At 25.0% G+C, this 24,977-nt stretch overlaps 1 protein-coding gene across 1 annotated transcript in view; it reads right to left on the bottom strand.

The window, feature by feature from the left end:
- Positions 1 to 24,977, bottom strand: part of LOC132927772 (uncharacterized) — a 104,079-nt gene that overhangs the window by 25,406 nt on the left and 53,696 nt on the right. The window contains exons 54-66 of the mRNA XM_060992365.1: positions 24,214 to 24,395; positions 23,909 to 24,063; positions 22,522 to 22,653; positions 22,262 to 22,364; positions 20,339 to 20,449; positions 20,052 to 20,226; positions 19,770 to 19,958; positions 12,391 to 12,500; positions 12,126 to 12,238; positions 11,283 to 11,394; positions 11,014 to 11,143; positions 8,191 to 8,399; positions 4,849 to 5,005 (exon numbers count right to left, since the gene is read on the bottom strand). Of these exons, the coding sequence (XP_060848348.1) occupies positions 4,849 to 5,005; positions 8,191 to 8,399; positions 11,014 to 11,143; positions 11,283 to 11,394; positions 12,126 to 12,238; positions 12,391 to 12,500; positions 19,770 to 19,958; positions 20,052 to 20,226; positions 20,339 to 20,449; positions 22,262 to 22,364; positions 22,522 to 22,653; positions 23,909 to 24,063; positions 24,214 to 24,395 (1,878 nt within the window). The remainder of the gene's footprint in view (positions 1 to 4,848; positions 5,006 to 8,190; positions 8,400 to 11,013; positions 11,144 to 11,282; positions 11,395 to 12,125; positions 12,239 to 12,390; positions 12,501 to 19,769; positions 19,959 to 20,051; positions 20,227 to 20,338; positions 20,450 to 22,261; positions 22,365 to 22,521; positions 22,654 to 23,908; positions 24,064 to 24,213; positions 24,396 to 24,977) is intronic.

Below are 24,977 nucleotides of genomic sequence, written 5' to 3'. Positions count from 1 at the left end.
ACAGACAATAATAATATCATTTATAATCAGCATATTATACTCCGGTTATGTATATTAGTTTGTAATAGTTTCATTCAACCATTAACACTTTATGAACACCAATTTTCAAACTACTAATGAAGATCTTAAATGTATTCAAAACAAATTATAAAGATTACATAAAATAAACAAATATTAATCAAACAAAATATTAGATAATGGTTTTTTAGTAGTTTTAAGTAGGTTTTTTTTTTAGTAAAAAATGATGTGACTTAGAATGTATTTATCATGTATAATATGTATATAACCTGAACATAGGGATTCATTTTATCTATTTTAGCTTATTTGAGCTCTATTAATATTAACCTTCCTTATTTTACTATAATTTTAATATTAATTATAACTTAGGTAATATTCTACTATCGTATCAATTATGCAATAAATATTGTACCCTTAAAAGTACGTAGACAATAGACATAAATTATATCTTACCTCGTTTAACTTAGTAAAGAACTTTAAATGTAATTTAAATAAAACCAAATACCCATTTATTATTTCAAAATTCTAAAATTTTCTGAATGGTACTTTAATTTTTCTAGTACCACAATACAAGTAAAAATATAAGACACTGAGATTAAATATATATATATATATATATATATATATATATATTAATAAAACACAACATTCAATTTATTTATTTATCAGTTATTCAAAATCATTTTTGAAGTTAAACAAAACTACAGAAATGATATAAAATTTATATCTATTAAATAGAGACAAACCCGCCTCTATGTAATTCATGATACTAAGAATTAAGATAGGAAAACTAACTTTGGTACCTACCATAATTGTTAATCTATTTAGGCAACTCTTGTCAAGCGTCTCTAAGCTATGCACTAACTATAAGTAGGTAACTCCAAAAGTTATATTAACGATACAAGTTCAATTTATATATTATCTAAAATTGTCGTTTTTAATTAATTATAGCTTATAAAATTTAATTTTTATAATTACCCAGATGATATTTCAAAAACATTCTTTCAAAGAAATCGCATTTGTTTTATTATATTATATATTTTTATCTAGGGACATCGACTTTTTAATTTAATAAATGGACTTAGACGAGTATATTTTCAGGTGAATGGAAGTTTTCATATACCATCACATAATATCTTTAAAAAATATGATAATTCTAAAATTACAAATTAGTGTTTTATATCAAAGTTTTTAAATCTCCCTAAATTATTATCTAAATTTATAAATAATGGAACTTTTTCATAACTACAATATTCATAATATGGTTTTAGACTAAAACGCTTATAAATTATTAATTTTTGTATTTTGTAAAGGTATTTTTTTTCAAATTATAGCTCTTTAAAACCTAGTTATTTTATATTAAATTTAAAAATTGTATTTATATTATTCGATGAAATTATGATTGATTGCCATGAATTTCTCGAGCGGACAAACTATAAGTCTGTAAGGTAAATATTTTAATAAATTCCGGGAATAAACATAGGTATGTTTAATTCATCAAATATATTATTAATTATTAATTACTATATACAAAATACATATATCTATTATATATGATAAAATTGTAATGTTTACATACTATATTATGGAGGTAATATTGTAAATGATTTTAATTTATTTTCAACTATAGTCAATAGATAAGTTTTCTTATATTTAAAAAAAAAAATTTTCTATATCTATTCTTTTACTTTGAGTCAATTTTTCATTTAATACCAATTGTTTACTTGATTTTTATTTGAACATAATATTAATTATATGTTGCTCTTTGTGTTATTATATTGTAGTATTTAAATTATAAATTTACTTAATACTTATAATAGTTACTATACTTTATATATATGTAATTTACATTTTATTTCCGAACGACAATCGGTTAAATATTGAGGTGAAACTCCAACAGGCAAAAGAGAAAAAGTCACGAGTACCTATTCATTTTTTTAGAAAATATTGTAAACGTAAAATGCTGATTTATATTTCCAGCAGTATTCTTATATTAAAATAATATCGTAAAAGTGAAAAAAAAGATAACGGTTGTATATACCTACTTATATTTATATAGGCATCACTTGGCAAATATTTTAGGGGCAAACATTCGTCTTGGTGTTTACACACCTTCAAGACATTCTGATATCATAACTTTATATTAAACTTGTTCTTATTTTATCAAATAAAAAAAAAAATTTAGTCGTGCGTAATAGTGTATTTTTATATTCCAATTTTATTGTGATTTAAGAACGAAACTATGATTTTATTTAATGTTGACAATTTTATTAACCAATCTAAAATTTTATTTTTATTTTTTATCAGATCAATAAATAATAAATATTTAGCGTATTAAAAAAATAAAATTTAAGATAAAATACTGTTAATATTATTGATTTTTTTTCCTAGGTTAGAGGAAGTGATGCCACAAATACTTTATAACAATAAAAAATTTTGTTTCCAAATAAATATCGATATGAAAAAATAAGTTTTTTTTATGATTTTGAACTAATATGATAAAACAAGCGAAATTAATCTGGAGTAGTATGACAGATGTAATAGAAAAATCATAATAAATTTAGTTACTTAAGTACAAAATGATTATATTATATATTTTAAGTTGGAACTATATTATGTATAGTGTATCGATGAAAGAATACATAAGATAATTCGTTGTGTATTTTTGTCACCGTGACAAATTTTAGAAATAATTGAAGATTACGTATATAAATTATATAAAATCACGATCAAAATATTAATATTAAGAGGACAAGTTTATTTTATGCATAAAAATTTGTTAATAATTTATGATTTTTGGAATAATAATTATTTATTTATTAATATAATACTTGTAAAACCTAATTCAAAATATGCATACATAGACAGATTAATTTCTGAACAAAAATAAAAATTCAGTTAAATAAAGGTAAATCAAGTATGTCATTCATTAAGTAAATCAAACGTTTAAAGAACATAAGGAACACTAGTACCAGGTACAGATAACAATATAAGATCACTAGATCAATCCAACATGATCAGTTAGGCAGGATAATTGAAATAAAAAGCAAAAAATAAAATAAACCAACCACGATTAATTCGATAACAGAGATATACGGTTACTATTAATTAACAAAAAAAATAAGTTAAAAAGTAGATACTGAACTTAATAACAAAGAAACCAAAATATTTTCGATGTAATTAACATTAAGAGATAAAACACGAGAGAGAATATTATGTGAATTGTGATTTATGTGAGTTAATATTTTTTGAGAGTGAATCCAAAACGTTTCACTCAAATAGACATTGAAGAGTAGTTAAAATAGTGTTTTCCGACTTTTTTTTCTGCGACCCTCCCCTTCTAACAATTTCATCGTCACTGTATCACCCATCATGCACACCTATATCATGATCCTGTACCAAAAGCCTAATTTTCTTTTCAATTTACATTGCTAAATTTGTTTATACTGACATAATGATCAAACATATTAACACATGTATTGATAATAATTAAAACGTAATAATCGAACTCATAATTACGGTAGCTTGCAAAGATAATTTTTAAACCAGCTGAGTAAACAATTATACGAGTATACAACACCAATAATACATAGAGTCAAGTTATTTTAGATTTTGGAGGTCTTGTTTACATCTATCATTACGTAGAATGGTCTACTGAAATATATTATGTAGGTAGGTACTTTGTATGTTTATTGATCTTACATACTATTTTAGTTAGTATATATATATTCACATATATACAATATACGTCATTATAATATGATATATAATAATATATACATTATATGATTAATTCCAAAGTCAGAACATAGGTATTCATAATTTCCCAATTTCTATACACAAAATTTACAAGATTACAAATTAATTTTGTTTTAAATAATATAAGTATACAAAATTTAAATTACAAAATAGCTTAGTTATAAATTGATATACTGTGAGTTCCACTTAATGTGATCACAGTGATTCAGATAATTTTTATTCTATTAACTGGTTGATTCCATAAAACATTTTTTTTTATCAGTTTATATCTATATGTATATTTAAAATTAAATTAAAATAAAGTAAAAAAAACTATCTATTTTTGATTGTACTTGAGAATCTACTAATTTTATTTTCATATTAGCCTGAAATTAAAATCCATATTCAATTACTATAATATATACATGAATTTTGATTATTCAAAATTAAATAAATAATAATGTATATACATTGTACCTATAACTTTTGGAACAACTAAAAAGTATCGTTTTCGCCATATTTTTGAATAGCTCCTTTTAACTTTTTCAAAACAATTCTTTTTTATTTTTAGTGAAAGTTTGAAATACCATTAAAACGATAAGAATGTTCTTAAAAATGATTCAATTATCCAGTACTTGATGATTCTAATAAAAGGTTAATTTAACATTAGTAACATAAGATCTGGTTTGGGATTTTTAATTTTGATTCCAATAAACGGTTGATTCTATAAACCAGTAATCATATTAAACAAAACTCACTGTACATCATAGATATAATATAAGGCAAAGATATTTATTATGATAGTTTTACAAAATATGGAAAGTAAAAATGACGAAACATTCTAAATCATTATACGATGACATTAATTTGTAACCTGGTTAGCATTGTGCCGTATAACACTTATAATAGTATACCAAAACAAGGTAATCAAAACAATGATAACACTATCTAAGTAACTTTATAAGATACACTGCACGGCACATATACCACAATATCATAATGTATATTATATACTAATATTATTATGCATACGTATACGCTCATATAGTTGCAATAATTTTAGTTAAAATAAAAATAATAATAATTTTGTACCTGATACATGAAACGTGCAGTATTGGAAATTCATGTTGCATATTAGAGATAATCCCCTCTCGCTCTCCACAATGAGTAATTCGTTTTCGTAGTAGATAACCGTATCGTTCAGTTGCAAAGGTAGTTGTTTAATACTGTCGGGAAAAACTCTCACGTCCTAAAGCATATAAAAAAGAAACGATGAAGACCGTTCCAATATACTATAGTCTATAGTTATAATATACCAATATAATCATTATTAATATTATCATATCGTGATAGTATACCGCATAACATTTACAGGAAACATCGTTCGAATATGTATAATGTATAAACCATGTATACATACATAGTATTGGGTTAGTTTCATATTAAATAAATAATAATTATTATTATAATATAGTACTCGTTTTGAACTCTAATGGCGTATGTTGTTAGAACATGCATTATTATAATAGCGTATATATAGCTGGTTCGTCACAATAATAATGGTTGAATAATATGTCCGAGGATCGATTTTGTAGGTACCTACTCCAAATCAGCTGTAGTATTTTAGTATGTAATCTACTTAAAATTACAATCAATCAACGTTCGTGTTGACTATATTTTTACAATGCGCTATTTAACAAGTAAATAAAAACCTTTTTGCCGACATTTTGTAGAACATAATTTATAAAAAGCACAAAAACTTGAAAATTTAAATGTTTTTGAGGTCGTTGGCAAACATAGAATAAACGACAACAATGCAAAATACGAATATCTTTCCAATTTAGGAGATAATCATTAGAACTTTAGTAGTAAAAATAAAATAATAGGTCACAAATACGATTAATGATTAAGCATTTATACATTTAAACCTTATTGCATAGTAAATAAAATATATTCATTTTCAATTGTTATTAGTTATTACTTCTTTATAGTAGATACCGATTAAATATTTTACACTTTATCCAACATGTAATATAGAAAATAAACAAGAAATTTAAACTAAATACAAATAAAAAAAATTAAGTAACAACAACAACTAATTATTAATATTATCTCAAAATGAGTTTATAGTGAATGCAATTATAAAAATATAATTACAAAATTAAATTAAACATAAATGAAAGAAATTTAAAGCGAGTATAATATTATAGTGCCATCTTGGTTTAAGTGGAAAAAGAGTTCAGACATTAATTTAAATGAAACCGAAATATTATATGTACAATGTACATATATGATTATGATGAATTCGTAAAATAATATATTTCATTTGAGTTTATATTTTGTTATTAATATTACTAGTCAGTATTAAAGTATTAAAGTAAAATTATTTAGGTAGTATTATAGATTTATAATAAAAAGTATAATTTATTATTTTTGTTGATTTAGTAGTTTTATTATAATTCACTGTACATATTAGAATCTAATTAATTAAATATTGATTTTGCATAGTATACACGTAAAAACATCATAATTAATAGTGAAATAAAATTTATGATCATTTTAAATATCATTATTATAATAATTAATTTAGTATTTTATTATTTATTTAATTGTTGCTATATTTTATTCATTCTAGATAGGTAAGTAAATGTTTCCATTACAGGCATGTTATTTGCCTATATAATATAAATTTATTGTATTGTATATTTGAACTTTTTTAAAGATATACTTTTTTTCATTAAAAAAATTATAAGTACCACTTATATAAATTAAAGTAAAAATATTTAAAATAACAATTTCTAGTCACAGTTTGTCAAATATTCAGAAACCTTTCACAATTTTATTTTTCACAAATTGTTCATATTTTTATAAGGTATATTTTAAAGCAGTGAATCTCAATCTTTTTAGAACTACGAACCAAAAAATCTATTACGACCTACATGGCTTCACTTTTACAGAATCAATAAGTAGTCCTAAAAAAAAAAAATCAAATTTTTTTTATTACTTTTACTACTTATTAGTTATTACTTTATACTATAAAGTTTATAAACTTATAATGAATATAATTTTACAAATGTATTTTTAATAATGAATACGTATTGTGATATATACGTAGTATGTGCTTGTTTCCCTATTATGGTTTATCAACCATAATTTATATAGTTTATGTTAATACAGTATAAAATAACAAAAATATCTTAGAATCTATGTATAATTTAAAAAAATGTTCACGACCCACCAAAAATTGACTTGCAAGTTGCAACCCAGTTTGAGAAACGCTGTTTTAGAATATATTAAATTATATAAATATAGTTTATACTTTTAAATTTTAGAAATCAGTACGGTTAGAAGCATTGTTTGATAGACCACGTACTTTATAATATTATTCAGCCCACCAGTCATTTTATACCAAAATAATTGTCGTTTACCATGTCACCCGTACATCATCTATATTATTATAGGAGGTATAATACATGGTGTAACAGTTAGAACTGAATTTTGGAATAACTTTTGTTCTAATTAATATTTTCATTTTTTTTTTATTTATCATTAAGAGACCCTAGGGCTACATGTAAAATTTAATTTTTTTATGTTTATTTTTTAGTACTGAAAATAAAAAAAATTATATTTGATTTAAATTGTTTTGGATTAATTTAAAATATCCAATTTGTAAATCTGATTATAAAAACAATTTTGATGGTAAAAATATTTATCTAAGTCAAGTAGTTTTTTTTTAGAAGAATTTTTTTAAAATATCAATATTTTTTGATTAAATCAATTTGGAACGTAATAACTTTTTTAAAAATATGATTTTTGAGAATTTGCTGACAAAAGTATATTTCTTAAATTATTTACTCATCATATGACATTAAAAATTTTTGTCATACGTTTAAGTAGCATAATTTTTTTTTTTTTTAGGTCAAGTCTATCTGTTACACCTTGTATACCTACATAATGCAATACAAATATTGTAATAATGCAACTACGGGATCGCTACTGTTGCGTTATTGATGCGTTTATCTTAAATTACGAACGTATATTTGTATTAAATAAATGCAATGCATACTATAGGAAGAGGTGGAAAATGTGAAATTGAGTATTAAATACGGTTCGTTATATAGATTATTAATGGCGTGCCATTGAAGTTTCCACTACAATAATGCTTAGTGACCATAGGTACCTACATATAATTGTAAGCATTCGAAATTGAATAGTCGAGAGAACTTTGTTCATCAAACCTCAACGTGCTTAAAAGACAATTATTCATAGGTACTTTATCGCATTTGTATAACAACAACGATACTTATTATAATTACTCATACATCATATAATATTATAATATATTTGCGGTATTAAAATATTATTTTCGTGTACGCCGAAAAGTGAAAACGTTACTCTCTATAGGAAAATATTATACACTTAAGCTGCTCTTACCTTGCGATGGAGATCTATTGAAATCGTCTCTGACCCCAATAACAGCAACATCGTATAGTGGCCTTTAATTTCTGATTCATAGTTGAGCACCAAGGAAAACTCATGACCGACAAAATCATTGGCCAGTAGATATGAGCATTGCCCCTTAAAGTCGTAATGTCTCTGGTCGAACGTCACAAAGTGCTGCGAGCCAACTATCATCGCGTGAGCTGTAACATATGCATGTGCGTGGTTACGCAACAAGTTAAATAATAAACGAAAACAGGTAAGTATAATATTATAATTTATTAATATTTAAGTGCAATATTGTTTCATGGATAGTGTCAGTGGTGTCGAATTACGAAAGTGTTTCATAAACAAGTATAATATGTTTTTTTTATGAAGAGTGGATCAATAGCACTTTTTCCTATATCCATTATTCTTATGTACTTGTGTCGTGTATTACCATTATAAAATCTATGTGAATATTTGATGTACTATTTTGTCATATCTATGAACTAACATTAAATACTTAACGATTGGATCTAAACCTATAAACTTATGAACGGGTTAGGCATTTTATATTGAAATATTCTTTTCGCTCGACAAATAACTAATAAAACACGATTATAACTTACTATAATAGCTATTATAATAAGTAAATAATAATAAATTAATAATAGCTACTTCTTAACATAAATAAAAAAAAAAAATAAAATGTCATGTGCTTGTGTTTAGCTTGTAATTTGTTTGATAATATTGATAATATCAATATTGTTTATTGTTATTTATTATCGTTTATCAATTTAATAAATCATAACCATGGTAAGAAATATTCTTTAACACGCAATTACATTGTACGTATTTAGGATTTCTCGTAGATCTAAAAGTATTATTATCATCATAACCCACATCATTATATTATATAAATTTATATGTGACAGGTATTATATCGGTTTCACCATAGGTTCGAAAAAAACTTACACTGCATGATGTATCGATTGGTATCGGTTCAGCCCTACATATTTCCAATCAAATATCCATGTCCCAAATCCCAAATATCCATTTCCCATTATTAAGCCAAACACCGTTTATCACGTATACATTTGTATTATCTACCTATAATTAAGTATTTGTTTTATGTTTATACTATTATACTTAATTAATTTATTAATAAAATTACTTTTGTGTTAAAAACGAACTTTTCTAAAATGTTTACTTTTTGTGAAACGATCGCAACAATGATAAGAAACAAGCCTATCATTATTATATAATAATAATAATAATAAAAAAACCTACAAAGGACAATTTTTTTATAAGTCGTACAGATCATACAGAGGAAAATGATTTATAAAATTACATGTCAATTATTAGATATATTGCGAGACTGCAATGTGCTAATAATATTATAAAATATATATTATTCTAATATTTTAGTAAATTCTAATAATTTCTATTCGGGGCAGTCAAATTCAAGCAAATATTAATTGCTATATATTTACACAATAATACAATAGGTACTCAACAATGAAAATGTCACACATGTCGTAATATCAAATATTGTAAATGTTACATCTTACATATTATATTATGTTCTTTTTGTATATACACAAATATTATGTAATTTGTGTATTGTGTATACGAAAATTATTACGTTTCCGATACGAACGTTGGCATTTAATGAAGTACGTCTACTTACTATACAAAACGTGGTTTTCAGTAAAATCATTTTTTTTTCACAATATTTTAAATAATATTATGTATTGTAATAGTTATAACCATCACGCGTATTAATTGACCGTTTTTATGCGTATTATACAATAATACGCAACATACAAGTTCGCGTCTGGTTCGTAAAATAATTTGCGTTTGGTGCACGTAACTAATTAGTATAATAGTACACTTTTCTTGTAGGCTAAATAATATATACATATATTATATGATATTGTTAAAGGTATGAAATTTTAAACCACGAAACGCGATTAGTGTATTCAAATCTATTTCTTAGCAACGAAATTCCGATCACGCGTGTACCCACACTCATATCCATAGGCGTTATTATTATAAGATACGGAATTATCGTCATTATAATGTTGGTGTTATAATAAAGATACGTTTAAATATTACGCGGTTACGTGATCTGTAGCAGTGTAGCCTGAAATACCAAGAAAAACTGTGGCTAAGCACACGATAATAATATGATATACTTATTCGCATTATAAAACCGTAATGAAGGGGCGTCCTCGTGGTTTTTGTTATTACCTTTATACATCATAATATACAGGATATTTAAAGGTTGGCCAATTCATGAAAACTATAAAATATTAGCTAAAGTTGGTTGAGTCAAGTCAACGGTAATAACGTAAAGCTTTATAAAATTATAGTGAACAGACAATATAATATTATTTAAATCTAAATAATTAAAATTAATAACACGGAGAAATAAATTTAGTTAAATCAAACAATCTTATACTGGCTATAGTATTCCTTCTTATTGCACACTAAAGCTATATACCTATGCTAAGCAATTATATATATTTTTTTTGTCAACTATATTATTAAGTCAAGAAATGCATTCGTTTATTAGTATTTAACGTCATAGGTAACAAAAGATAAATATATATATTATATATAAACACGTTTTTAACTTAACGTATTAATTTTTCAAATTAACTGAAAAAGTATAATTTGTGGCAATGGATTCTTTAACTATTCAAGTTATTAAGTTGATTATAAAATAAATTAACTAGTTAAATTAAAAACTTAAAAAATATTAATTGCTTAGCCAATAGCTTTAATATTTTTAATAGTTATAGATGCTTATAATTGTGTAAATACACCTACCTCGGAATGGTGGCAACCAGTTTGTGTAGTCCATAAACGGCATCAAATTGTAGTACAAAAACCAAAACGTCACATTGGATGGCGCAAACATGCTCAACAATTTAGTGGCCATTCTGTACTCTGGAATTTCCTAAAAAAAAATAACCATTGAGTACCAAGCGATTGCGTTTAATCGTTATTTCATAGTTTTTGGTACAATTAGTTAAGTATTCTTTAATAATATTATATTGATGAATAATTTATAATAGGCATGTCGTATTGAAAATTACTTCGTATTTAGGCGTTTCGTTGAAAGCGTGCCACGAGAACGGTAACTTCTGTTCCAGTTCTAAAATTCCTTTTTCCGGATTACATAAAAATTTTGTTTTCGCCTTGTGATATCTGAAATAATATAACAAACATGGTAATTTAGGATTTTTTTACCGTTAACTTAACTATAAAACAAATAAACTTTAATATATTTTTTAGTATAAAAGATAAATTTAGTATTCGATACATCGGCACGTCGTTATATCAATTAAGTAGTTACCTATTATCCTAATAAACAGTGGTGGTGGTGTCGACTTACAATTATTATAAGGGTGATTCAAAATTCATGCTCACTTCTGTATATCCACTATTTATTATTTTACATAAAATATTAGATAGATGTATTACTTAGGTAATCGTTATTATAATATAATTGTACTAAGATTATTTTTATAGAAATTATAAAATTTTCATAAAGATTAACATAAATTACTAAAATTCCCAAACTATTATAGTTTTCTTAATCATTCAAAACCTACTTATTAAAACCTATCTTTAGTATACAAACTTAAATAATCTAAAAGCTATACTCATTTGAATTTCGATATAAATACATCAAAATGATTAACAATAATTTACATTAAAAAGAGTACTTCTCATTTAAAAAAAGTAAGTTTATATCATCACAGAATACTATTAAATACTTCTTGAATTAATTAAGTATTTGAAAATATGATAATTAAATATAATTGGAAATTCTAAAATTGGTAATTGAATAATAATAATGCATTATTTAAAGTAAATTGGGGTGAGCATCTTTGGTGACTCATACGCCTATATACAAACACAAACACAGGCCTTACTTCATTTCATTGTCGACAGCCGTATACGTTAGATCATACAACCGATTCACTAGTTTGGGGATAATGCTTTGTATTTTTTTGCTTAAGTCGATGTATTCGCAAAACCACACAAACTAAAAAACAAAACAAAACAGTGTAAATAGGCCGTGAATAACGCACACTTAAAATAATATTAGATTTTTTCATTGTTCAAGATAGTATAATAATATTTTATGTGTCTGAACAACAGTCGACGTCATATTTTTGGTTGTGTAATGATTATTACTTGGTTGATCATTGTCTTAGTGTTGTCGATAACATAAGAGATCAGCGGCAACTTGAGCAATTGATTCACGCCGTCCATTATCTCCAGTCTGAGGGCGTTCATTTCGGTCGCTGAAATCATTCCAAACACACATCATATATAATATATAATATATGTTATTATAAAGAACGCATAATATGTCGTACAACACGTCTGTCTGTTTGACACATAACAGCGCAACAGTAATATGCAAAGTGAAATTTTCATACAAAAAATACAGCAACATCACAATATTTTAATATTTTTCGGTCGAGTACCAAAAATGATGTACGTACACGCATCGCACATACCTACACTATACCTATATATCAGTAAGTAGTCACTATACCTAACTACATTGAGTTGATATTTGCTCTTGTACGAAGAGATTGACATTTTGCAAGTAAAGCGGATAAATTATTCAAAAATCGTTTGTAAAATATGTACGCGTAGTGGATAACGGAAAACTCCATATAGTAACAATTGTCCGAGTTATCGTATATATATATATATATATATATATATATATATATACCGGTATGGCAGTATACCTATACAATATTATACTTATAAGTAAAATAAGTACAAATCGAACCTATACATGCAATTAAGTATAATTATTGTACACCGTATTGTCGATGTAGTGTATTTGTTGATATACCTATTTATATTATATTATAATATAATAATACGGGGTGATTGTTTTAAAGGTAAACACTCATTTCCTTGAAAAGTATAATAAATATTTTTTTTCTTATATAATTTGAATTATGGTCACTGAGAAATAGCATTAAAAAAAAATGTATATATTTTTTACTATTTTTATAATAAATTTTACAAATTATAACGACATAGGTAATCAGTAGAAATATATATTTTTTTTCAAAAATGTTGTTTTGTAATGAATTAAAATTATTAAAAAAGTACATTAAAGCTTGTCGAAAGAACTATAAATTAACTTTATTCATATCGTAATCATCATTTAATGTTGTAATTTTGATAGGAGGAAGAGCCCACAGGGAAATATACAGGAATAAGCCATCGTATTTTAATTTGTAAAAGCACATTGACATGCTACTTTTGTAACTTAAGTATAACATGAGATTTTCCTGGGAAAATAAGGGTAAGGTTGCCATAAATCTAGTACAAAAAAGGCAAAAATAGGATAAACTATGATTTTTTTTTAAAGTCAGTTCAAAGTATCAGTTTCTTTAAATAAATCTTTAATGGCGTCGTTGACGTCATCGTTGTTAAACGCACTAAATCGTATTGACGAAGTCAAATATAAAACTCACACAGAATCTACTTAAGACAAATGTTTTGAACTACAATATCTTTAACGATAGTAATACTTTTAAATTTTAACTCCAAACATAATATTAAACAATAACAACGTACACAATGATTATTTCCTAGTTTTTACCATAATATGATGATTGTGATATATGCAATATGCATTTATTGACATTTGGAAGTAATGTGTAAAGAGGTAAGCGAATACTATTTATTAATATACTGCATGTCGAACAGCTAAAAATTATTGCAAATTTAAGTTGAATTAAACTTAAAAATAGTTAAATAAATACAAATTTTCTAAAATTTAAAAATTTTATATGTGTAGCAAATAAGATATTTAATTTGTATAAGTGCGTACATGATATTTTATAATATTATATATGTATTGTTATTATTGGGCTCTTTTTGGCACGACTTGAAATTGTTGAATACATTCATTAAGTGCAATTCCTATAAGGAAATCATACGTGTATTTATACGAAAACTAGTTTTTTTGCAATCTCGTACGAATGGATTTATGCCAATATAATGTTTTTATTGGATTGAGTAGGTAATTATGCGAACAAATTTTTCTCCATTTCTCAATAATTTCAGTAGAATTATTTATAATCATACACAACTTGAAATCCATTCAAGTTTCAGATATATTAATATTATTGACTATTATACAGTCTATAATACGTATGAAATCAGTCATTGATTTAAATAATTTTAATTTATATAAAAAGTACAAAATAAATATATTGCATGGTTATAATAATATTAATATATAGAAAAATATATAATAAATATATATAAATATATATTATATGCAATATATTTTAGTGAGTCTCTTGCATAATAAAAACAGTAGGTGTATAGAATATAAATATTATAATAAATTAATATACTAAATAGGTTATCTACTGCAAAGTGCAAGTCATATACCGCCTGTACGAATATCTACGTTAGAAATTCTTGCTTGAATGTTATATTGTTAATCAGGTTTAAATCTGGTTTTGCTGGACAACGAAATAGGTCTGATTTGTAAAAAATTGTATATGAAAATATTGTAATATAAAATGTTGAAATTGTTTCTACATAATATGTCACACGGATTGAATCAGGACTTTTTTGACAAGTTAGTGGTACCTTCTACCTAAGACCTAACCACATATTTATAGTGAATTTCAAAAAATTATTAACTCTCCCAGAACGCGTATGAGCAAAAAACTTGTATGTTGTATATCTACTTTTGTAAATAGCCACACATCTGACTTATTCTAAGTCAAAATTACTTCTAAATAAAATAGGCTTTAGTATGGTATAAAAAATAAATACTAATCTGTCTACTGTAAAACACTAGAGAAAACATTATTCAAAATTTAAAGTTCATACGTTTTGACGTTTTTAAAAAGTAGCGGTTAGCAAACAAGTGAGTAGTATTTGACTTGTATGTATAATATATTTACAAATATATACACGATACACAATATTACAGAGTTTCTTATATTTTAACGTACGGAATTTCGATTGACGTTGATTTGTATTTTAATTTTTTTTTTTAAACCCTTTTAATGTTTAATGTTTAACCTTAATGATACGTATTATGAGTAAAAACCACACTTGTTTTTATCATGATAAAAACGTGTAGTAGGTGCCGAGTAACAAAAGCAATTAGAAAAAAAAAATGTTTCCGCGACAAAACGCGCAACTATATAGTGTAATGATTGATTACAACAGTGCTATATTATGTTCGACGAATGTTATATATTGTATGTAGGATAATACAATACATATAGTGTTCTACTAATACTACAATTATATGTATATAAAAAATCATATTTTGACACTCGTTTTTATTTATTATTATTAAGTTTATTATTTCGGTTTATAAACAAATGTTTGACATACTGATACTTTTTCGCTAGGTAAGTTTGCTTTACATTTAACATCAATATTATTATCGTTGTATTGACACCAGGCACGTATCCACGAGCTGGTTTATGAGGTCTGGACCCCAGAAATTTTTAAAAATTTAAAATTAAATGGTAAAGGCTCTCCAAAAAAAAATGCTGTCAACGTGCCTGATAGACACAGCATGACTACGTAAAATACTGCAGTACAATTGTATTCATATATTACTGCAGTAGGTACGATATAACTTTACAGATTAATTCATAACACATGTATATTACATGGTTAGACAATATTATTAATTATATTATTGAATACTTGTATAAGCAAAGGTACGGAGAAAATAATTGTTTTATGTATGTACGAAATGCTCTGGTTTCGTTTTTGTTGTACTTAAAATTGTTCAACATTTATTAATTGTATTTAAAATTGTGTTATATCATTAACTGAACTGTATTTAGCATAATTGTTTTAGTCTTACGCTTTTATAGTTAATAAGTTTACATGTATATAGAATAATGAATATTTGCGTAGATATAAGGACCTATATTAGAAAACTAAATTAATAGTTTTAAAGTTATTTTGGTAGTTCCTATGAATAATATATAACTATCAACATTTTCGTAATCCCGATATTGAAATGGTCCACTGATTAAAATGTCTTCAATATTATATTATTCAACATCTCATTATTTTAGGCAATATAAATTACCAAATAATTAAAAAAAAAAAATTAAATACACCAATATATTTTATCATATAATATTCATATTAATGTTAATATGTACCTATACATTTTATCTATATACTATATATAGTAAAGTTTAGTGATTACTCTATGTATTTCCATAATTATTCAGTATTTTTAAGACTTCAATTACAAAGGTCAAAGATCATTAACTTAAAGTAACATTTACTATAATTAATTTTTACAGTATTAGAGATAACATAACATAATATAATAATATCAAGTAAATAGTTAAGGAGGTAAGTAATATAAAATTAGATTAAACCAAAATATGTACAGTGTACATCAATAATAATATTAAAACATGTTAATAGGCCATATTAGTTTTAAACTATCTCAAACTTTTAAATAAGCCATATTTTTTACAACGCGAACGAATATTTCAAAGTTAGATAAATCTAATCGATACAAAACGTATTTTTAATATCTATTTGTCAATACCTACTACTTTAGCTTTAATTAATTTTTACATTATAGAACTTGAAAAATGCGAAAGTGTGCCTAATTTTACTTTACGGATTAATAATACACTAAGTTTTTTTATTGCTTTATTGCGTATCATGTACGTAATGTGCTGATTTTCCAGATCGTATTCCGTTCTACCTGAATCACTATAATACTAGGTATTGTATCTAACTATCTAAGTATCTTATAATAAACGTGGTAAAACATTTTCGTTTATAATAACAAAAAAAAAAATAAAAAAAATATAGCTACAATAATATTTTATATAGAATCTAGATTAAATAAAGAATTATAGAATTATATAGAATCTAGTATCTGATGCTACAAAATACTGAAATCGTAAATATATGTGGGACGTTGATATTAATTTTAGTTTTTAAAAAACACATAGATGACTGGATTATTATTTTTTAATGAATGCTACTATTAAAAAAAATAGATAAACCTCCTATTTATTTTATTTTACTAATTTTTGCTTTGGGCTATTTTTGTGTTTCGTCATGTTTTCATCTGGTTATTTTTGTAAATGTACATTTATTTAGCTGTATATTTTGTCTGTGGCCATTTTTACCGATTACTGTTAACTAATAAATCTATTAGACCAGAAAATATTTGTTTTTATTATTTCGTATTGATTTTAAGCTTTCTCAGTTTTTCGACGACAATAATTAAAATTATTATTTTAAAAATTACCAAAATAATAAATCATATAAATATACGAATTATAAGCTTAAATATTTCAATGATTAAACAAATTATGTTTCAAGGTCTTTCCGCGCACGTTGCTTCCGTGCCTACCTTCCTAGTCCGGATTATTATTAAAGTATATATAAGCAGTTTTATTATAACTCATATTCCACACAATATAAAAATTATGTAAGTAAATACTCCAAAGTAAAAAATAAACTATTTTTATAACAATTTTAGTGTGGGTTTAATTCAAGTTGTGATCTAAAATTTAATTTTATATTGAATATATTATTATTATATCATGTTCATTAAATAAATAAAAATATCATTATAACTAAATGGTATACTTTTGGGACTCAATATTATTTTAAATTATTTTTTGTCTTTAAGTTACTTCTCACGTTGTACATAATATTTATTTAAATGTCAATAGGCACTACAAATGTGAAACGTACATTTTTTTCGATTCTATATAGGTACTCAAATAATTTAATAAATTTATGTATTTTTTATTTATTTAAATAGTTAACAATTTCAGTTTCAACATATAGGTACCTATCAAATGTTTTTATAGTTACAAATTTACAATTAATACAAAATGTAATAGTTTATAGTAACTCATTAAGGATAAAATATAAATTGATGTACACAATATAATTCTATGTACATATCATAACCATGTTATAAACATCTCCTCAATTTTCCTGGTTTATTTGTTTACACAAATCGATCCTAATCGGATTTTCGACGATTTATTAAATAATATATATTTAGTCATTACGGTATTATACATTCACTTTACAAAATGTATGCGAATTTACAATAATAAAACAATGATAGATTGTATATTTGCATGTGGATGATTGTGAATTACGTAAATTCCCTGTTCTGTATTAAACTATAAAATGCACACTGTTATTGCGTATAAATGTATAATACAATATGCACATAATTTATATTATTTGTATTTTTATTTTTTCGCTTTACATTGACATTGTAAAATTTGCCAACTTTATTGCGTCTGTTTTATGTGGGATAATGGCTTTGGTCGTTGAAATTACTACCCCGTGACTGCGACATTGTTGATCGTCTCAGAAATAACTTCCCAGACAGTCAAAAACAAAATCTTGATTTCACAGCAGATTAAGTTCATTATATTGCTTGATTCAGTGTTATTGCCCCCCACCCCCAATTGCGATTTAAGTATTGAAGAAGCGGCGTTTTTTCAATGTTTATCGCTATAGCTAGCTGTCGGACAGAATCGATATAATTATTTCTCATAACACACGCGATAAAACGTCGTAAACGCACATAGTCCAGTGAGGTTAGATTAAGTTAGAAAGGGTAGATAGTATGGCAATCGCCACCTTCCTAGTGACGGTTATTTGCTTTATTGGAGAAGCCCATCGATTTGACATATTGATATATTGATAACTTTCAACTTTGGTGCAATTATTATAATAGGCATGATTATATTTGTTTGTCATATTTATAAATACGATATGCACAGACATAAAACGAAACTGGCGAAGAAAATAACTTATTACGCCTTTACTTAACAATATTACCTTCCTATTTGATAATAGAAAAACAAACCAAGATGAAAAAAAAAAGTCTTAGATATACCATGGGCACCATCGTTTCATTGTCAACTAAAAAAAAGATCATTTGTCTTTGCTAAATGACTAGATTCACTGCTAATCGGTGTTCACGGAGTGCGTTAAGTTATTTTCACTAATAGGTAAGCCATCCCTTACAGAACTACATATAATAGGTAGTTACTTATTATCTCAATTATCCCAATTTGGTGGGAGGGCTTGAAGAAGGGGGGGGGTGATTATCATCTTCATAATTATACCATTTGCGGGACTAACTTTAAAAAAATAAAAGGCTTCAGTACCCCAATTTTTCTATTGAAATTTTGCCATTGTCCATTATAATAACACGGTTGTGTACTTGTGTCCGGTGTTTGATGTCAGAACCAACTTATTTATCAGTCACTCGAATTGTACTGGATAAAAATATTATTAAATATAAATAAAAATAAATACTTTAAACTGTTCATTTCATCATATGAGCCTCAAAAAACATATTTTATGTTTAGTTGAAAACTGAAACTGTATCATGTTTACATTTATACAATTATACTCGATATATTTTTATTGTAGAGGCATATAGATATAATATATTTATGTAGATATATTATTTATTATGTTATTTAGATAGACAGAGAGAGAGAGAAAGTGATGGCGAGTGGAGTACTTACCGAACGGTATGAGGGGATAATATTTAGTCTTGATGACGTCGTACAATATTGTGAAGTATTTTTTTAGATTTGTAAATAAATCATTTTGCATAAGATCTTTATAAAATCTGTCCAAGTCTTGTGTCATATTCTGTGTGTGCGCATAATACGGTGATTGCATAAGCTCTTGTTGTCTCGCATATAAAAACTCTATTGTATCATATGTCCATAATAACAACAAAAAAAATGTTCGATATTAATTTTTTTTAATTCATTTGAATTATCGTTGTTCGAGTAACTCACGAATGACGTGTTTTGTAGCTGACACGAAAACAGCTTCGATATGATGGAAAATTTGCACCACAGTCGGCTCAATAGTTTTTAGTACATTGCTCCAATAGGCCGCCACAGTGTTCGACGATTCTTCCAACATACTCTCAACGTACCGTATGAACGATATATGAACGTCACGTATCAACTGGTCAACAAAAATGCAGTTACACGATGAAGTTTTACTTGTATTTAATAAATAATAAATATTATATTTCTATCTTATAGTAATTATCAAATATAATATATTTTATACTCACTTTGTCGTATTTAACCATGGAGCTATTGATAAAGTCTGAGACGTAAACAAAGGCTTCGCCTTCCATTAATCGTTTCAATAGTTTACCAAATTCTTCATAGGCCATTTTTATCTACAACCAAAACAGTCAAAGCAATAAAGTATAATCATTTTTATAAGACATTTAGTTTATTGTTTTTATCTTGATATTATAAGGCCATTATGTTTATTGTATTCATGTTTAGTATCGACGAAAAACGTTAAGTTCTCATTTTTATTAAACATACGTAAATTAATAAGTTTGATTTAATTTAATTTAATTTAAATTAACATTTATTTTTAGTGTATTTTTAATGTTTTTAGAGCATAAAAATCGTGGAGTATTTTTTTTAAATTTTAATATATTCAAATATTTATACCATGTTTTATTTTGTGTATTATTATATAATTTGGAAATTTTTTATTGTTTTTCAGAAAAATAATCAATAAGTTATTCTAGCCTATAATTATTACTTAATGCGAACAGTGAAAAACCAAATGAAAATATTTTTTTTTTCAATTAACGCAGATGCGTGAACGAATTTAATTTTGTACAAAAGTGAGAATGAATTAATCAGTCAATAACGATCTGGATTGTGTGAAATCTAAGCTTAGAACACTAAGCACACTATCTGTGGCACGATTAGAAAAACTAAAATAATATATGGTTTAAAAATCACTGCGATGACAAAAGCAAAAAACTAGGAACAAGTATTATAATAGCTCTTCGAATACATACATTTTCATTAAAAACAATGGGGACCGGAATACTATAAAATATTGTAAAACCGAGGTAATTGACAATTGTATATAAGTACACGAACGTTGCAAATAATAATAATAATTCTCAAAGAGTTAATTTAACAACACAAATGTTGTTGTTTCAAACCGTTTTTATTACAATATGCAGCAGTTGTTTATACTTCTGCTTTCTAATACAAATATTTATACTGTTATTTTATGTAAAAAAGATATTCAATTATAAAGTAGTTTTAACGTGCTTCTGAAAATGGGCCGTATACACCATTCTCAGGTTAGACTATAATATAATATTATACCTTATAATGTTTGTATCCTTATAAATATAATAAAATAATGTTTGATATAAGTATCCCTAATTTAGGTATCTTGCATTTTCATTGCATTGCTGGGCGTATATAGTAGTTGTTTCCAAATTGATTTTCCTTATAGAGTTATGCCACATAATTATAATTACTAAAAGTTATGGTACGCATTCGATAAACTTGTGTACATTCAATAACAAAAATGTTAAGATCCGGGAAAAGCAAGCACCTCAGATCAAACTAACATTAAAATTTCATAATAAAATATGAAATAAATGTTAATTGTATTAATATTTTGTTCCAAAAAAAGTTGTTTCTCGAGTATTTTTATATTTTTATTGAAAATGATTTTACTAATATTTTTATAGTTTTTATGGGTTTAAATTAAAAATATTAAATGTTGTGGACAACCTAAATAAAAACAAAATGAGAATAAGAATCAAGAATATAATATTATAATAGTAAATTTATCAATTTTTTTTCTTTATATCTTAATTAAAGTTACATCTAAGTATTAAACGAGAATTCCATTTGAAAAATTGATATATTAAGTAAAATTTAAAACGTATGATTATTCATGTTAAATTTTTAAGTTATGTCACTATGTAGTTGATTATTTTTAGATTTTTAAAATTATGCATATAGAATGTAACAAAAAGAACTGACAATTTGTAATAATTTTTTTTATTTATTTTATTATATATTATATATGTAGAAAAATCAGAAAAAATATTGGTGATTATTTAACAGCAAGTTAACTAAACTTATAAATTATTACTGTAAAACCATATATATATTATGGCCGTTGTATAATATATTAAATTAAGCATAATATCACTCACATTATCGATAAACCAAACTATAGATTTCCTAATTGTTTGGCCTGTGTCACCTAGTGCTGTCCATATTTCATTGACGATTTGTGGTAATGATCCCATTGTATCCCTAAAAAACGAAACGAAAACATAATATTAATATTAGGAAAAATGTATTAATTATTATCGTAGTGTAAACGGAACACCACAAAAATGCATCGTGGTAATACATTAATTTTATAAGTTTATAACACTTTCGATTTCTTCAATGCTCGTGAAATACTTACATAAATGACATGTCCTCCATCATTGCAATGTACAGCCCATGGATATCTTTCAGATAAAACTCGTTCGCGTTGTAAGAATTATTGAACACCTTTCTGAAGTACGCCAAATCTTCTTCTAGTACGTGGAAGTTGCTGAATAAATTACGAACAGCATGAATAAATGTAGAATAAACAATATGTGTAAATAATATAGGTAAGTATACATAAACAAGATGATCCATTTATCTGTCTACTCTCATTATTTCAGACGATTTTCAATTTTTTTGAAAATATTTTTTTACGTAATAATTGATGTTAAAATAATGTTGTTGGGAAAAAATATTTACAATTTTTTATCGTTATTATTTTTGAAATTTTGCTTTTTGATGAAAGAAGACATCTTAAATACCTAGCATCAAATTTTTTTAACTATTTTTATATTTACGTAAAAATCGAATTTCGAATGAGTAATTAATTATTTATCAGTATTTAAAGGTTTAAACAGCGGAGAAAAGTGACACAATGATATAGCATAAAATGCTGCTAATGGTAGGTACTTAGGTATAACTAATTGATTACTAATTTGATAATTGATTTTAATTTAGATATTAAAATATTTTACATAGGAATATAATATTGAAAATGTATAATATATAAAATGATGATAATACCTACGCATTATTAAAAAAATTTAATTTTTCATAACGTAAACTATGTAAATCAAAATTATATAAAAATAAATTCGTAAAAACTTTACAATTTTTTGAAATAATAAGTGTAGAAATAATGTAGTCAAATTTCAACTTAACTGTTTAACAATATAACTATTTTCCTTACAGTAAGTACATAATATTACAAAATGTAATTCATAAAACCTTAAACTATACCTATAAATTACTTAGAAATAATTCAAATATAATATTGTTATTAAATAAATGCTAAATAATATTTCTAATCTCTGATTCAGTTTTTTGTTAATTTTCTGAAAGTTTTACTGTTTATTGTTTAAACTGAACATATGTCCTATTTTAAAATCAATAGAATAAATCGATATAATGCTTGAATATTTGAACATTGTCCATAATAAACATTTTATGTACACGAGGTGATCTATGAAGATCTAAAATACATTTTTCTATTGTTTTAAATCTATAAACCTTCGTGAAATCAAAGTGAATCAACTTTGAGTACACCAAATTTATGCTTGAATAAATTCAACTTCCAAGAAAGGGTCATATTATACTTTCTATGTACAAATCAATAAACCAAAAGTATTTGGTATTAAATTATAAAGTGCGTAACTATATTAAACACATTTAGTTTAAATAATAAAACAATTTTTATCACAAAGTTTTTTTTTTCTTAAGTTTCTATTCTCCAAGTTTGAATAAAATAAAAATCACAATACCTTATATCGTTGAGAAATTCTTGTATTTCCGGTTTTGTGTCAGCCCAAATGCCATTTGCAGTTTCCACCGTCTGAGATTTTATGTAATGTGTCCAAAACTCTGTCGTATCTTGGATATAACACCAAGTACGGTTAACCGATGTACGTAGCACACTCTAAACATACACAAATAATATTATTATGCATCATAAATTACCAAGTTAAACGCGAAGTGTAACATAACCAGTGTAATAAAATCATACTAATATAAATAAATATAATAATTTAACTGAATAGTCATAATAATAATGATGCATGTTAATTACCACAATATTATCTTTTAAATCTATTCTCCATTCCAAAGAAGAAGACAGTAATCTAGAATGGTTAAGACTTAAAGAAAATCCGACGTCTGGAATAATTACATTATCCTCGGTTCTCCATATGTTAAATTTGGCAATTTTATTCTCCAACATATTTCCAGACATAAACAATTGTTTTGTTGCATCTAAAAATAGAATATATACATTATTATATATAATAACTATAACTTATAATTATATAATAACTAAGTATACATTATAATTTTAAAATATTTAAACTAATTTTAAGCTCTTTATAGGTTGTAAAAAAATTTGTGTTTAATCAAAATTCCTAGAGACGACACGGAAATTATTCAATTTGAGTGATCGACCGATGTATATGTAATGTGTACACGAAAATTTAAAATACAGAAGTGCAAGTGTAAAGAAGTAGAGTGACTATGCCTATCAAAATGTCAGAGAAGCATTTTTCTTGTTATTTAAATAAAAAAAAAATAATTATATTTTCTAACAATATAAATTTCATAGTATAAATATATATCATTATATGCCCAATATATGACGAGCATCTTATATAATGTTTGTCATTGTAAAAAACGTACAAATTTTATCTTTTGCCCATAACATGATATATAAAGTTCAATTTTTCACAAAATAAGATATTTAAAGGACCTACTCCTAAATGACTATTTAATAAGGGTTAACATTTAATCAATTTGTACACTGGTTGCCACCGACCAGTACCTTTGTGTTTAGTAAATTATTTT

The sequence above is a fragment of the Rhopalosiphum padi genome, chromosome 3, assembly GCF_020882245.1.
Source record: "Rhopalosiphum padi isolate XX-2018 chromosome 3, ASM2088224v1, whole genome shotgun sequence".
NCBI classification, from domain to species: Eukaryota; Metazoa; Arthropoda; class Insecta; order Hemiptera; family Aphididae; genus Rhopalosiphum; species Rhopalosiphum padi.
This window is presented reverse-complemented; position numbering and strand designations above follow the sequence as displayed.